Genomic DNA, 16,216 nt, shown 5'->3' with positions numbered 1-16,216 from the left:
TTGTTACAAATAATAGTTGATTATAATTGAATTTCTCATCTTGGCCAACATTATAAAGACAAAATACAGGCTTTAAAAAATGCAATAGAGTTCCTATAGGATCCCATTTTCCAACTATTTTCATCAAGTCTGTGGTTGGGTTCAAAACTTACTGTAAAAATAAGCCATACATGAAATAAATCAAAGCAAAGTGCAGACCTTCTCTACAGAGGAATAGTTTGAGCATCTTCATAACAAGCTTCTCTAGCAAATTCAACAATCAATTTTGCAACAGAATTGGGCTTTTCCACATGGGGAATATGGCCACACTCCGGGATCTGTCGTATGATTGCATTTGGAAGTTCAGAGTGCAATCTCTGTATCATAGGATTTAAGAAGCTATGTAAGTACACTAATTTAAATTTCCAAATGTGATGCATGACAAAATATTCAGTTAACTGAAAGTCAAATAAGTTAGTTGAGCAGAAGAATTTCACGCTAATACGTCCAATCTACCAATTGCCTGCCATCCGTATTTCTAAAGCATGTTGCATAAATTGTTCCAAGTTCCTTCACTTAGAAACATATATAGAAAGAGATTCAGTGAGTACTAACCACTGCTAGTTTGTTGCTGATAATTTGGTCATCCTCACCCCAAATTATAAGTGTCCTCTTCTTAACCTGTAGTAATCAATAACCAGCAATCAGGACCACCCCATAAAAAAGGAAGGAGACATTTCCAATAAGGAAGCAAATGCTGAGATATTTCGCTAATAGAGTATGCAGGACTTAGGGCATGCCAAGATGTTCGCTTTCTCTAAATTTCATTCGCACAAACTCTACGTGTTCTTAAACATTAAATGCACTTGGACAAAATTCTGTAGAGACAACCCAATACAACTATACAAGCAACAAAGCTAAAAGATTGGATATTTGTGTCATCTACATCAAACACACATTACTCTATCCACTAGAATGTCACTTTATACACAATCAATTAAAACGTTACTCTCAGTGGAGCAATCAGTTCAATATTTACATATTCCCACTTCCAATAAACCACAGATGAAACTAAGAACATTGAAAAATGCATATTTACAATTATTTTAATTCTATATAAAGTTTTGATGGTGGGATCTTGGAGTTGGAAGAAGCTGTATTATTTGAAGCCAGATCTTCTATCTGTTCAACTTATTGTTCTCATGCACAATATCCTAGCACATTGGAAGAGAGAAAATGAGAGGCTTCTTATAATGAAAAGCATCAGATTGCCCTTGGAATATACCCTCAAAAACCCATCAAAATTCAGCAATACTGCAGGCAAGGCATATGAATAGGTAAGCAAAGCAGACATCATATAATATGGTTGAAGGACCGACAGTTCATACAGTTTTAGACAAAAATTTTGCAGGTACCTTGTCTATCTGAGCATTGACATTATAACCACCACTAACCATAAAATTCACAGTTGCATCTTCCCACCAAGGATATAAACAATGTAGGCGTCCCACCTATTCACAATCAAAGGGATCATTAATTCCAGCTTCAGTCTTGCAAAACTCAAAATGACTAGAATATAACATAGGTTAAATGTATGTGCAGGCCCCTATTATCTTTTGTTTCAATGTGCAATATCACCTTTTCTTTTTATTTTGTTCAATTGATACGTAACTTTTATTTTTGAACAAATAGACCCATCTGAGAACAAAACAATAGACATATGCATATATAGAAATACAATGAAAAATGTAGAAGTATGTACTTTTACTATTATTACTATCAATAGAATTTGTTTACTCTTTAGAAAGAAAAAATCAATGTTCTGTTTGGCTGTCAGGAAATAGAATTTCTCTAGCAGATTCTATTTCTCTCTGTTTCATCAGCAAACAAGATTTTGAGAAGTGGAATATTTGGTTTAAATATAGTGCTTCTTCATGCATTTGGCCTATAACATACAGTAACAACGTGGCTTCCCTTTTAGCAAGTCTGGTATGAGAAGAAAAACTTGTGTTCATCCAATTTATGAGAAGAAGCACTTACATTCATCCAGTCAATGCTGGTGCTCAATGATATTTCATTGAAGGCCAGCAAATTAACATATAAACGGAGCGGGACACTCTTCAATAAATAAACCTGAATAGAAAAGAGTAATTATGTTTATTGCAATAATCAATAATACAATTCAAAAGAACTGGGGGAAGGGGGCAGGGGCAGAAGCTTAAAAAAAAAAAAAGAGGTTTGTGGGGTTCTGGGTGAGGAATGGGGGGGTCCACATAATTTTGGACATAGGATCTGAAAGAGTGAGGCAAAAGTTCTTTATCATTCTTTTTCTCAAAATGAAGTGCTGCATATACTTAATAAGGAGATTGACTGAATAGAGTTTACGCAGAAAAAATAAATTATTGGGGATTCAAGACTTTCTAAGTGAATAGAACTCACACCCCAGCATATGCTAATGCTCTAGGTAACTTTGCAAGGTCTCCGGTGCCTTCAGCATACACACTTGCATCAATCAAAACCAGTTTCTCTACCTGAAAGGATAACCTAAAACATATTAATTTAAGGCAATCAGTTGCAATATAACTTACCACTTTAATAAAATATTTACAATCTTTCAAATGGGCTCAAGGCACAAATGCAAATGCTCAGTTACCGATGATGTACTCAATACTTACAGCTTCTGGATGGTTGGCAGCAAAATCAATTGCAACAGCAGCACCAAGGCTTGGTCCAACCAAGATGATGGGCCTCCTTATGTGGGACCTCCAAAACTGCAGTTGGTGTGAAGTAATCCAAAATAAGTCTTAACGCACAGAAAAAAAAAATGATAACCAAAATTGTTCAGATACTGGCTGCTTCAGACCTTGACACCATGACCATCCCACTTCACCAAGGAAAAACAACAAGGAAAAAGTCACAATTTGGAAACTCATAATAGAACACAAAATATCTTTCTATTTCTGCTATAGCAAATTTGATATCATAAGTCAATGTTATGTTATTGATATGACCTTGATATAAAATTAGCAGTTTTCTTAGATATACTAGTGTAGAATAAAATTTGCTTCATATACCCAAGTCCTCAAAATTACAAGAAAATCTAGAAACTAGGAAGTACCTGATACAAGTGATCACGCTTAGATGCAACATCACATGATGGCAGTCTTTCTGAAAACCATAGGGAACAGTGGTATAATTCGGTGCAAGCGAATAAGAAAGAGGTTTAGAATTTCAACCACGTGGAAACATGCTGAGGCATTCACAACAAACCTAAATCAGAGAAACCCCAACCAAGAATGTCAACAGCCCAAGTCTCCATGCCAGCCTCCTCAAGCAGTGGAAATGTATATCTCCATTCTAAACAAGAGCTGAATTATAAGATGTAGTGAACTCTAGAGACAGATAAATCAGCAACTTGTTTTCTTTTTTATTGTTGGTGAAACAAACTGCATTATTGAATACATTATAGAGACCTGTCAAAACCATGGAGCAGAACCACTGGACTAGTCTTGCTTTGCACCAAAGGCTTGACGCAACTACTCATGATACATCTCTCTGAGAAGCTAACCTACATTTTGAGCACAAATACAGCTGTTAATGAAACACACCCAAATTGGGATGTCTTACAAATTACAAAGAACCAAGATCAAATTTGAGACTGCAGATTCATGGCTGCCTGAGATAAGTGAATTTTTTCTTACATTCAGAAACTCTGATAAATTTTGCTTAAATAAATATTAAACACCAATATTATGTCAATTTTCATCAGAGACTCCTAGTATCCCCATCCCTCCACACACAAATTCCAAGTCCCAACTTTTTAAAAACCTCAAACATTGTTAATTGCAACCCAAATCCCATAAAACTGTAGTTTAAGCATTTAAGTGTTAATCCATCATCCGGCTATCCTTCCGGAACCAAAAGATCATTAGCCAGGCTTGAAACAGCAATAAAAGCAAAGGCTATTACACACAAGTCAAGGAGAAATGAATTTCTGCTCTGGCATTAATGGGTATATGTATATATCCTGAATTCTATCTTATCCACCTACCTTATGTGTAGCCTTTCAAAGAGGCCATGAACACTCAATTATCAGAAACAAACTTACATGCAACCAAATACCAAAAAAACCTGAGAAGCTATCAGATAAACTAATCATTAAAGGAGAAGCTAAACAATGAAAGACTAAAAAGAGACAAGTGCGTGTACAGGCAGCCTTTCGATTCTTGAAGCTAGCTTTCTAGCAAAAGGGTCTTTAATATTCTCAACTTCACTGGGCAGAAACGAAGGAAAATTTTGCGCAGAAATAGAGAAACGCTCTCGGGTTCTGAATTTTCTAGGCATTAACAATGCAGGTGTGGCTGTAAGGGTGAACATTTTCACAGCTTCCGGGGCTTCTCCGTCCGTCGTAGATTAGAGGCACCGGGAGAATTGAGGAGTGGGAAACGTCGACTGAGAACCAGTGCCGTTTAACCTCTACGACTGCCTGTGGACTGCGTTTTGCCTTATCGGATAATTTTTTGAACGTTATGATTCGTCTCTTCTCACGGTATTTAGAGGCGCGTGTCTTAATCACGCCTAGAATTCTTCGGCCCATGGGCTTTAGTTTTTCACGGGTTGGGCCTTATGGCCGGAAACAGCAACTTCTAAGCCAGAAAAATATCCAATTTAAATTTGAATTTAATTAATAATTTATTTTTTAAATCACAATAAAAAATTAAAAAATAAAATATAAAATTTCTCAAATTTATTTAGATATATTTATCAAATTAAATCTGTGAATATATATTTAAATTTAACTTAAATTTAATTAAAACTTTATAAATAATATTTTTAAAAATATAATTTAATAAAATATTTATATAAATATGTTTATAATAAAGACCCAACTAATAAAATTTGAATATAAATTTAAATTCATCCTATTATTTATGCAATTTTTAATGATAGAAAAATCAATTAAAATTCTAATGTTATTATTACTTATTATTATTTTTTATTTTTAAATTTAATATAAATACTTAATCAATTTGTAAATTAGAAAAATTAATTAAAATTTCGATATGGAATAATTATTGAAGTGTCATTTTTCAAATTCCTTTCTTCGTTAAAGCCATCGAAAATTCATGCTAAGAGCAACGAAGAAGCCAAGCGGACGACTATGGTGTTGCCAAGTCAATTAACATACACTCTATCCAACGGTCACGATTCGTTGATACGGTACATACAAATCCACCAGATTATTTATTATTATTAATATTCCATTTCCACTTTCACAAGCTTCAATCAAAACAGAATTCAGTGTTTTATCACCCATGGATCCACAGCACCACACTGGAACACCACCACATGCTCGTCCGCCGCCCCCCAACGGCGACTTCTCTCCCATTCTCACCGTTTTCTTCATCTTCATCGCTGTCATCTCCCTGGTAATCTGCCATACTCTCTCCGTGTGCTCTAATTCACTTATTTGGATTTCTTCCAATCTTAAATGTGGAGGATTTGCTTGCTTCGTTGATTAAATCATTCCGTTAAGCTCTCATTCAATCTCAAAGAATCAAAATTTATTGATTATTCGTTAATCATAATTCCCGTTTTTGTATAGACCATTTGTGATTAAACTCTTTTAAGTGTAGTAAAAGATGTTCTTTGTGCAGTTTGATGGGTGATGAACTCTAAAGTCTAATCCTGTGATTTATTACCTAGATATTACGTCAATTATATATGTATGTATGTAGTATATTGGGTGGAGAACTAGCCATATTGTGTACTTGCATTTTGCTGACTGTCCTTGTTTCAGTGCTGTTTCTGGATGTATTATGGCCCAAATATAGTTTCTGAAAAGAGATTACCTTATAGTTTCAAATATGCCATCTCTAGCACTTAGTTCCTTTTGTCATTTTATTGCACTTTTCATGAAGATCTGGAGCCTTGAATGAAGCTTTTGCATTTTATAAGACCAATACATCCAGGATTAGACTTTTGCTCTTTTCATATATGCTTACTGTTGAGTTAGAGATACTTCAGAAATTTTCTTCTTCATCGTTGACCAGGAGTTTGAATCTAAGAAAAATAGTAAACTGCACTGGCGCACTGGCATCTCTGTGGCATTGGCTTTTTGTTTTAGTGCTCGAGAGACCATGAAAATTGAGTTTGTTCTTTCTTAATTTGCTGGTTTCTTTCTGTTTCATCATGTGTTGGATTCTTATAAGCTGGATTGCTGGAGTATCTGTTCCGGAAATTTGTAATGTTTTATGATCACATCACAGATAATAATACCATCATCCTCGAGTATTCAGAATAGCCTATCCATCTTGCACCAAGTCCCAGAAGGTCATGTTGGGGTGTACTGGAGAGGAGGTGCCCTTCTAAAAACAATTACAGATCCAGGTGTGAATGTGGTACACTTTTTTGTTAAGGACTTTGCTTTCTGCGAGTGATATGATCGTGGGCTCATAATTTTTTATCAGGTTTTCATCTAAAATTGCCTCTATTAACTCAGTATGAGCCTGTTCAAGTGACACTTCAGACAGATCAAGTAAACTTTGGTTTCCAATTTATGAAGATCAAGGATTCTATTGCCACAATTGTTATTGAATCCTTCTTCTGTCTTAATATGCAGGTGAGGGATATTCCATGTGGTACTAAAGGGGGTGTCATGATTAACTTTGAGAAGATAGAGGTAAGAACGATGATATACTCATAAAAGGCTCAAGGCTTGACATTTTGTCCTTATATGCACTGATGGAATTCATAATTCAGGTTGTTAACCGGCTTCGTAAGGATTATGTATATGAGACACTGATCAACTATGGTGTGAACTATGACAACACATGGATATATGACAAGATTCATCATGAAATCAATCAGTTCTGCAGTTCTCACTCTCTCCAACAAGTCTACATTGATGTGTTTGACCAGGTGTGGAAGATTGCTAAATAAATCATAATTGTAAGATTAGTGTGCAATTGGATGTTGTTTACTCTTTGCTTCTAATTTTTTGTGATGTAACATGGGATATGAAAGGAAACCTGCTGGTGTGGTGGTTATTTTTATATTTTCTTATTTTTCTCCATAATGCTTTTAGATAGGCCATGAACCTTTCGGTATTATCTCTATCAGGGAAAAACAATAGTTGATAGGCAACTTACCATTTCCTTGCTCCGTTAGTGCCATCTGTATGCTTGTGCCTGTCAAAGATAGAAATCATTTATGAGTTATAACAACAAACTGTCAGGGTTTGATGAACTGTATTGTCTTCCAAGTTGCTTAAAGCTTATTCTCTCTTTTTTTCTGTTCTTCCCTTAATCTTGTTTTTTATATACTGATATAAACATCAAAATTCAATTTTCTCAGATTGATGAAAAGATGAAAGAAGCTCTTCAAGTTGATTGCACACGCTATGCTCCTGGAATTGAAATTATAAGTGTGCGTGTCACAAAGCCTACCATTCCAGAAAGCATAAGAAGGAATTTTGAGCAGATGGAAGAAGAGCGCACTAAGGTATAGTTATGCTGTTCTTGAAGTCTGATCAAGCTAGTTCATCCTTCATATCCTACCTTGCCTAAGACGATCAAGTTGGTCACTAGTACATGTTAAACTGTGATCTAAGTTTGTACTGAGTACAAGGGTTGACCAATTATCTCCTTGTCTCAGATTGATTAGATATTCCATGTTGGGAGGATTTCTAATGATTTATTGTGTTTTTTGAAGATTTGCATGCATTTGAAATTTTGAATATTGCATAATTTTTCAATTGTACATTTGCAAGTCTGTTTATGCTGAAAGAGTGATTTTGCATGAATTTACGAGCATCACAGATAGGCAGTCTGATACTTCTTGTGTGTTACTTTATAGGTCTTGATTGCTGTTGAGAGGCAGAAAGTAGTTGAGAAAGAATCAGAGACAACAAAGAAGATGGCTATAAGTGAAGCTGAGAAGAACGCCAATGTGAGCAAGATCCTAATGGAACAGAAATTGATGGAGAAGGACAGTGCAAGGAGGCAGCAAGAAATTGAGAATCAAATGTATATGGCTCATGAAAAGAGCCTGGCAGATGCTGCCTTTTACCGGTGAATCCACTTTGCTTGGTTTTTCTTTCTTTCAAAACATTTTTAAACAGACCTTATGAAGGCAATAATCCGCTGCTTGCTCTTTGTTTTCAGTGTGATGAAAGAAGCTGAAGCAAACAAGTTAAAGCTTACTCCTGAATTTCTTGAACTGAAATTTATTGAAGCTATAGCTGATAATACAAAAATTTTCTTTGGGGACAAGGTTTTTATCCCTAATTCTCAAAATTTAAATAAAAATTTATTACAGCCATAGCTTAAATTAATTGGGTATCTTCTTTTATGCAGGTACCAAATATGGTACTTGACCAGAGGCTGCTAGGCAATTTCCTGCAAAGGTTTTCTGGTGAGATGGCTAAGGAGGGAAACTTGGAAGAGGGACCAACAGGGATATCAGAAGCTTAGACCAAATTCAGTAACAGTGACAAGAACTTACAGTTACTTTTGAGTTGATGTCTTGATTTTGTACATTACAATTAATTGTAGCTATTTTTCCCCCTCAAAGATAGAGTGCATGGAACATATCATACGTATTTGGAACTATGAAATTTTTTCACGCATCTGAATGCATATAATACTTTTTCATAAATAAATGGTAGAAATCACAAATCGAAATAAAATTATTAGCTTTTAAATAAAATAAACTATAATTCCTTAATATTATTTCCTAAAATCTAACTTACAACCTTTATAAATACAATAATTGTATTATAATAATTAATTATGATAGATTTTAAGTATCATGAATCATGAATATTTCGCTTGATCTCACTAATCATGAATATATTGAATAAAAAATTCATTTTTTTTCCTGAGAAAACCCTCCAATTTCTTATACAGCTATACATAATAATTAAAATAAAAATTTTAACTTGTTCTTCACAAGCTCTGATCTTTCAATGGATCAGCTTCTTTGAAAATATTTCTCTACTATTCTGAAGAATGCTTCTGTTTCTCATTTATCAATCTCATATTAAATATCTAGTGGAGCAGCTGCTTCATCTGCTTCCCCACTCTTAACACTCTCCTCGTAACCTTCACTATACTCTTATGAAGCTTCATCAATGTCACTAACTTGATCTGTGAAATTCATGCCAATCTGTGCAGATGATTGTTTCTCTTTCCAATACAAGTCCCTTGAAGAGATTATGGTTCTATCAGATTCCATGGCAATGGCACGAAGCCTCTTCTGGGTGTTCTCCAGTGCTGCCTCTAGTTCTGTTATGCGTTCTCTGAGCCTTGATTGAATTACACCATGAAGACGCAAGCTCAGATCCTGAGGGGACACAGCACCAGTTGCTGCTCGAGTGTGAGCAGAGGATGTTCCACTTAAGTCATTATCTGATTCAGATAAATTGTAGGGTTGCTCATTCACCTTGTCTAAATGAAAATCTTCAAGGTTAGAATCCTTCTGTAAGCAATAATAAGAGCAGATCAAATCTAGTTAATGCCACTGTCATGGTGTGTCATCTCATCTGATTTATTAAAGTTAGGGTAATTTTTACCCACCGTCCCTGAACTTTAAAAGTATTTTATTATCGTCTTTCAATCATAAAAATCATCAGATTTTAATTTAAGTCGACAAAAGTAGTAAAGTGAAATAAAGTATGTGCTACATGAAGATAGAGAAATTATTTTAAAAATGATTTCATCCATGTTTGTATCTACACATAAGCAATTAGTCGAAAATCTCATAAAAAATGGGTGAGAGGGATTTTGGTTGACTTAAATCAAAATCGGAGGATTTTTGTGATTTGAAATTGAAGTTGAAGAACGGTGATGAAATACCTTCCAAAATTCAGGGACAGTTTGATGAAAATTGCCCATTAAGGTTACCTGAAAGAAATTGTAAGCACTCCCCAAGCTAGATCCTTTCATGTTTAGTTCCAATCTCTCTAGTTCAGCTTCAAGCTCTGCCTCAATTCTACTCATTGCTTCAGAGTTCTTCATCTTCTCATCCTCTAGTTCTTTGCTGTCAAATTTTGCAGATTTATTTGATTCCTGGGTTTGGGAAGATGCATTAGGTGTGATATATGAGGAATCTCCATTGGCCTTGGAACCAATGTTTTTCCAAGTTAACTGATCTTTTGTTTCGAGTTCGTCGTGTAATTCATGAACTAAGTTCTCAGTCTGCTGCAGCAGTTCATGTAAATTGTCTACTTCTTTTCTATTATCACCACTGTTTGACATCATGCCTAGAGTTATTCCCAAGAAGAAGAAAAGCATACCATCACTGGAAAACCCTGAAAGAAATCACAAGAGTAAGCTAAGTGATATATCTGGTACTAGATTCTATAATAGTCAGGAGTCCTAAACTGGATCTAAGACTCAAAATCCGGAAAATATCAACACAACATCACTAAGGAATAATTTTTAAGTCTTCATAAGTTCTTTGTGGACATGTTCACTAACATCAGAACTATGTAACATAAAAGATCAGTAAAGAAAACAACCTTGAAGATTTCTTGACCTGCTCAATCTAGTCTGTCCCATTTCACTATGTTGCTTCGATTTTCTTGGAATCAACTGTTGAGTTTGTGTTTCTAATTCCATCTCCATGTAAGTTTCTGCTGATGGAAGTGAATTACACACACACTTCTCTAATCTGCTGGGTTCCCTGCACAATTCAGCAGTATGACAACACTCCAAAAGCTTTTGTTGTTTCAGGACATACCCATCAAGTCTTCCCCTCAGTTGCCAATCTATTGGTAATCTTTGAAAAAAACCCACTTCTTGCATTACAAATTCAGGCAATAATTCATTAGATAAGTTGAAGAATCTATCATTCTCATAAGTCTGCAACTGCAGTTCACCTTTGATTCTTGCAGCTGTTGTGTAATCTCTCTTTACAGAAAAATTTGCAGATGTTTCTGAAAGAGAGGCAAGTCTGCATAAGGGGCAAGTTCTGTCACGAATTTGCTGCAGCAAGTTCCATGGATGAGAATGGCTGTGAAGCTCACAAGAATGTGTCTTCAATGAGCTATCTGATATTCTTGATGTAGAATTTTTCAAGTAATTTGCTTTAGCTACATATCCTGCACCAGCAGTTGCTGCAACTATCCATAAATCCATGGCCTTTCTTGCTTAACTAGAATAGAAAACTGAGTACAAGGTCATGGGAAAATCCATCAGGAGAAAGAAAGAAAGAAAGAAAGAATTTTCTTTTTTCTTTTTTTGTGAAATATGATGATCAACATCAGAGATGCAGGTTCAAGAAGATTGAAGCAGGTGCATAGAATGAAAACTCTATTAAGAAATCCAAGCCACTTAAATTGCTATTTATCCAAAAAATAAGGGAAAATAGAAATATTTGGAATCTCACTGAGTATCACTTTCTCAGCAGCAAGAATGTGGACTGAAATACTGGATGATCCTCTGAAATTATTTTTAAAAAAATGAACCCATTGTTCAACCTTTCTTCCTTCTGTAATTTTTGTTTTTTTTTAAAAATATTTTAAAATTATTATTTACTCTTATTTTTTAGACTATAATAATATATAAATGATTTATAATAATTCTATTTTATTTTATTTTATTTTTAAAATATCTCCTAATATTTAATAAAATTTAAAGTATTATTCGATGATTAATATTGCAAATTCTTAATTAATTAATTAATTAATTATATTTTAATCAATTCAATTTTTAATTTCTTGCCTTTTTATTAAAAAATTTATGTATAAATAAAAAATAAATTATTATTTAATCTTTAGATATTAATAAATATATTTTAATTAATAAAATAAAGAGCATGGAACAATCATCTCTCTAAATGGCTATTATTAGTATTTATCTTATTAAAATTATTATTCACATTATTTTACATTATAGTAATATATAAATTTATTATTATAATTTTATTTTATTTTTAAAATAATATTTTATTAAAATAATAAAATTGAAAAATTAATAAAAAATAATTTTTTTTAATATATATAAAAAGATAAAATAAATAAAAATTACAGCACTGAGAAATATTATTTTTTATTTTAAAGAAAAAAGCGGTAGATTCTGATTATTAATTTATACTTTTGGCGAATCTGTATTTGAAATTTGCAGCTTTTAAGAAGATTCTTGGACAGCGATTGTGACGTGTCATGTGTGGACTGGTGGGCTCTCCCGAGTAATACAGAAAATACCTGCGCATTATTTTTCTCTTTATTTTTTTTTTCTTCGTCATCCGAGAATTTATTGCATATACTGACTGATTAATGCTAAAGAGCATCTGGGTTTCTGCATTTATGCTTCAGAAACAGAAAATGGTATGCTTTTCGTTAGATGTTTCAGTGTTTTCACTTGATGTTGTTCATCTGTATCTTTTTGCTTCAAGATTCCCATATTCTCATCTGTTTTCCATTGTTCTTTTCAATTGGATATTCACATCTTTCTTTTTCAACGGATTCTTATATTTTTCAACAGCTTTAATTTCTTGCCAAACAAACAATGGGTTTTGTTTGATTTGACCTCCATAAGGTCCCATGATGTATGAATTTCTGAACTGCTTGCTGGGTTTTCATTTGCAGGAGTTTTTAGGAATCCCCAAATTGATTGATCATCCGATTGAGGACATTGTCTATAGTGGGTTGAAAACGTATGTGGTTGAGAGCAAAGGAGGAGCCATAACATGCATGGTGCTGTCTTTGTTCTTCTTAGGGACTTGGCCTGCTATTTTTACTCTGTTAGAAAGACGAGGTCGTCTTCCTCAGCATATTTACCTGGATTATTCGATTACAAATCTCTTGGCTGCTTTATTTTTTGCTTTAACTTTTGGTCAGATTGGGAAGAACACACCAGAGAAACCAAGTTTTATAACCCAAATTTCTCAGCTGAGAGTATGTTGACCCAATTACTTCCACAGTTTCATCTTTTGTTAATTTTTTCATACTTCTTTTTTTGGAATGTCATAGCTCTTAAGAAAATGGACTAGACTAACTCATCAAAACAAAATTTCATGGGTAGTGGTGCATTATTCCATTATAACATAATAACCAAATCCAACAGATGAATTTCGGTAATTTAGATAGAAGAATTCGACTATCAGTTAATGATTAAATCGAAACCTAATTCGCCTCCAAGCTCAAGGCGGAGGATTGAGTGTTTTATCTTTACAAGGCGCATTACTACTATCCAAAACCAAAGTGGGAATTTAACAATAACACCATCTGAAAGTGATATTTGAATCTTGTTGTGTGATTGATGCAGGAAAATTGGGTTTCAGTCATGTTTGCCATGGCTGGTGGTGTGGTGCTTAGCATTGGAAATTTATGCACACAGTATGCTTTAGCTTTTGCTGGTTTATCTGTGACTGAAGTGATTACTGCTAGTATGACTGTTGTCGTAGGTTTGTTTGTCCTCATGATGAAAGAATTTATCTATTGAAGTTTATAATGGACTATTTTTTTAAAATTCCCTTTTGAATATTTGGTTTGGTTATAACAGGGACAACCTTGAATTACTTGTTAGATGACAAAATTAACAAGGCTGAGACTCTGTTCTCTGGTGTTGGTTGCTTCTTGATTGCAGTGTGTCTTGCTTCAGCTGTTCACTCATCCAATGCAGCTGATAATATCGCCAAGCTCAGCAGTTTGTCAAGTTATTACAACCTTTGAACAGAATATGCTTTTTCTAGTTTTCCTATTTAAATTTCTGATGCTTAAGAAACCCCACCCACCCCCCCCCCCCCCAAAAAAAAAAGAAAAAAATTGCTAACTATTCTACTATGCTGATATTTTTGTTATTCATTGATATTACCACTTAAATTAAGGGAAGTTTACTATATAGTCCCTTATAGTATAGAAAAACTCATTAGTTTATAGTATAGGAAAACTCATTAATTGGTCCATCGATATTGAAAAATATATTAAAATGCCCTTAAGATTTCGAAAAATCTATTAATTAGTCATTCGTTAATTTTAGCCATAAAATATTTTACTATTTAGTCCTTGTAATATTAAAAAACTCATTAATTGGTCATTTAGTTTTGTGAGAATGTATACTAATTAGTCCCTTCGTATCAAGGATATCTTAGATTTTTATGCGATATCTAATGGTTAAAATTAATAAATAAACTAATTAATAGATTTTTTAAAATATCAGTAATATTTTAATATATTTTTCAAAATTGAGAGACTAACTAATAAATTTTTCATTACCGTAGGGACCAAATAGTAATTTTTTCTTAAATTAACCTTGTACCAGGTTACAAGTACTACCCATACAAGGAAACATTTCACACAAATCTATGGAGCCTTTCTTGTTCATCATTATTATTACTATTATTTTTTGCGGCAGTTTAGTAGTATCAACTGGCCTTTGCTTGCTTGATTTTATTGTTCTGTAGGAATAGAGGATCTGGAAAGTAGAAATGATACTGAAGAGAAGATGAAATTTGGAACGGCAGATTTTCTTGCAGAGCTTGAGAAAAAAAGAGCTATTAAGGTTGGTGATCTGCTTTTTTTTTTTTTTCCGAAACATTAACTTAAGAACTTGTGGAGGCCATCTGTTTCCTGCATGCAATTTTGTTAATTTGATAAAATGCTATAGGATCTCACAGCCAAAGCAGTCACATTCTATTTATGACTTGCAGGTTTTTGGGAAGAACACTTTTGTTGGACTATATATAGCCTTGTTTGCTGGTGTTTGCTTCTCATTATTCTCACCAGCTTTTAACTTGGCAACAAATGATCAATGGCACACCTTGAATAAAGGGGCTGCTAAGTTGGTTGTCTACACTGCGTTTTTCTGGTTCTCACTTTCTTGTTTCGTACTTGCGATCATTCTCAACATTACCTTCCTTTATTGCCCAGTGTTGAATTTACCCAGATCATCAGTTAAGTCTTATCTGAAAGACTGGAATGGCAGAGGCTGGTCCTTTTTGGCTGGTCTCCTTTGTGGGCTTGGCAATGGTCTCCAATTCATGGCTGGTGAAGCTGCAGGTTATGCAGCAGCAGATGCAGTTCAGGTTTGTTCTGTTCCACATATAAATGTTAAATGAGATCATCATTTATCCAAAGAAGTGAGATGGGATAATTTGGGTCCCTTCTCAAAATCTCAAGTTCAAATTCTGTGTTTAAAACTTGAAAAGGAACATTTTGCCCTTGAATGGGCATTGCCTGGCGCAAAACTTCCATTCATAAAATTTACGTTCAACATAGAAAAAGTGGGTTTGATTTGCCTTCTGGGTTCACCAAAACATCCAAATTTCTGGCGGTGATTTCAGGCATTACCACTTGTTTCGACTTTTTGGGGCGTAGTTTTGTTTGGAGAGTACCAGAGATCATCAAGAAGAACATATGTATTACTGGCTAGCATGCTGTTAATGTTTGCTGTAGCTGTTGTGATCCTAATGGCATCAGCAGGGCATCGAAAAATGGACATAGTAACGTGTCCGGAAACTTTACAGAAAACAGATTCTTAAGCAGTTTCCAGGGTTGATCAGCACACAACCCTTGGAAGGGAGGTGCTTCCTAGTTCAAGAAAAGAATCCAGGATTTTCTGTCTTTGAAATTATAATAAAGCAATAGTAATAGATTGGTTATTGGAGGGAGATGGGCAGACAAGAACATTTGATTGGTAAGCTTGAAGGATCCTCTGTCAGGAGCTGGTTGTCTTGATTTATTTAATAAATTCTGAAGTAGAGTCCAGCTTTTGGATGCCTGTATTGGTTTAGTCTTGTTTTCTTCTTTTATTATTATTATTTTTTGTTTTTCTCCTTTACATCAACACCATTACTTCTATGCTTCTCAAGGGTGGAGATTCAAGTGTTCTTCAAAAATCTGAAATGAAAAGACAAACATGTGAATTGTTTATATCTAAGAAAATTTACTGTTTAGTCCTTATTGTATAAAGAAATTCATGAGCAGGTTTTTTGCGTTTCAAGAATATATAAAACGTTGTTGAAATTTTAAAATGTACTGATTAATCCTTTTATTAATTTTAGCCGTTTAGTATTTTATTATTTAATTCCTTTATGTTGAATGTATTTTAAATTTTTAAGCAATATTTAACTACTATTAAAAATTTTTAAAATTTTTAATATATTTTTTAAAATTTTTAATATATTTTTTAATACCGAGAGATGAATTATAAGTTTTCATATACAATAGAGATTAAATAGTTATTTATTTTAATATTTATATATCACGTTTTTAAAATATTTTTTTAAAAAA

At 33.8% G+C, this 16,216-nt stretch overlaps 4 protein-coding genes across 12 annotated transcripts; 2 read left to right on the top strand and 2 right to left on the bottom strand.

The window, feature by feature from the left end:
• On the bottom strand, positions 1 to 4,512 carry LOC110624949 (uncharacterized hydrolase YugF). 4 transcript variants are annotated; one of them, XM_021770430.2, is made up of 11 exons: positions 4,189 to 4,512; positions 3,453 to 3,547; positions 3,250 to 3,347; positions 3,098 to 3,147; positions 2,843 to 2,863; positions 2,655 to 2,750; positions 2,421 to 2,510; positions 2,020 to 2,112; positions 1,395 to 1,490; positions 595 to 660; positions 1 to 356 (listed from the first exon to the last, which is right to left on the bottom strand). In XM_021770430.2, the coding sequence occupies exons 1-11, from the start codon at positions 4,354 to 4,356 to the stop codon at positions 204 to 206; spliced, it is 1,026 nt and encodes a 341-aa protein (XP_021626122.1). In that variant the 5' UTR covers positions 4,357 to 4,512; the 3' UTR covers positions 1 to 203. The 4 variants fall into 4 exon arrangements, with proteins under 4 accessions (XP_021626122.1, XP_021626133.1, XP_021626127.1 ...); XM_021770441.2 differs by having other exon boundaries at positions 4,031 to 4,330; XM_021770435.2 differs by lacking the exon at positions 2,843 to 2,863.
• Positions 4,513 to 5,255: 743 nt separating this feature from the next.
• Positions 5,256 to 9,501, top strand: LOC110624920 (erlin-1). Of its 3 annotated transcripts, none has more exons than XM_021770401.2 (10): positions 5,256 to 5,408; positions 6,249 to 6,369; positions 6,450 to 6,517; positions 6,602 to 6,661; positions 6,742 to 6,900; positions 7,336 to 7,482; positions 7,837 to 8,051; positions 8,145 to 8,253; positions 8,337 to 8,463; positions 9,156 to 9,501. In XM_021770401.2, exons 1-9 carry the CDS (start codon positions 5,295 to 5,297, stop codon positions 8,451 to 8,453), a joined length of 1,110 nt encoding a protein of 369 aa, XP_021626093.1. In that variant the 5' UTR covers positions 5,256 to 5,294; the 3' UTR covers positions 8,454 to 8,463; positions 9,156 to 9,501. The 3 variants fall into 3 exon arrangements, with proteins under 3 accessions (XP_021626093.1, XP_021626084.1, XP_021626076.1); XM_021770392.2 differs by having other exon boundaries at positions 8,337 to 8,485; XM_021770384.2 differs by lacking the exon at positions 9,156 to 9,501 and having other exon boundaries at positions 8,337 to 8,632.
• LOC110624917 lies at positions 8,852 to 11,309 on the bottom strand. The gene is made up of 3 exons (XM_021770370.2): positions 10,502 to 11,309; positions 9,885 to 10,291; positions 8,852 to 9,459 (listed from the first exon to the last, which is right to left on the bottom strand). Exons 1-3 carry the CDS (start codon positions 11,118 to 11,120, stop codon positions 9,097 to 9,099), a joined length of 1,389 nt encoding a protein of 462 aa, XP_021626062.1. The 5' UTR covers positions 11,121 to 11,309; the 3' UTR covers positions 8,852 to 9,096.
• An 812-nt stretch (positions 11,310 to 12,121) lies between these two features.
• Positions 12,122 to 15,749, top strand: LOC110624936 (ureide permease 1). Of its 4 annotated transcripts, none has more exons than XM_043954263.1 (7): positions 12,122 to 12,310; positions 12,572 to 12,880; positions 13,251 to 13,389; positions 13,488 to 13,640; positions 14,389 to 14,486; positions 14,635 to 15,009; positions 15,268 to 15,749. In XM_043954263.1, the coding sequence occupies exons 1-7, from the start codon at positions 12,260 to 12,262 to the stop codon at positions 15,463 to 15,465; spliced, it is 1,323 nt and encodes a 440-aa protein (XP_043810198.1). In that variant the 5' UTR covers positions 12,122 to 12,259; the 3' UTR covers positions 15,466 to 15,749. The 4 variants fall into 4 exon arrangements, with proteins under 4 accessions (XP_043810198.1, XP_043810205.1, XP_043810200.1 ...); XM_043954267.1 differs by lacking the exon at positions 12,122 to 12,310 and having other exon boundaries at positions 12,655 to 12,740; positions 12,824 to 12,880; XM_043954270.1 differs by lacking the exon at positions 12,122 to 12,310 and having other exon boundaries at positions 12,624 to 12,740.
• The last annotated feature ends 467 nt before the right edge of the window (positions 15,750 to 16,216 follow it).

This window comes from Manihot esculenta, chromosome 1 (assembly GCF_001659605.2).
Source record: "Manihot esculenta cultivar AM560-2 chromosome 1, M.esculenta_v8, whole genome shotgun sequence".
NCBI lineage: Eukaryota > Viridiplantae > Streptophyta > Magnoliopsida > Malpighiales > Euphorbiaceae > Manihot > Manihot esculenta.
The sequence above is the reverse complement of the archived record's forward strand: the minus strand, read 5'-3'. Positions and strand labels throughout refer to the sequence as shown.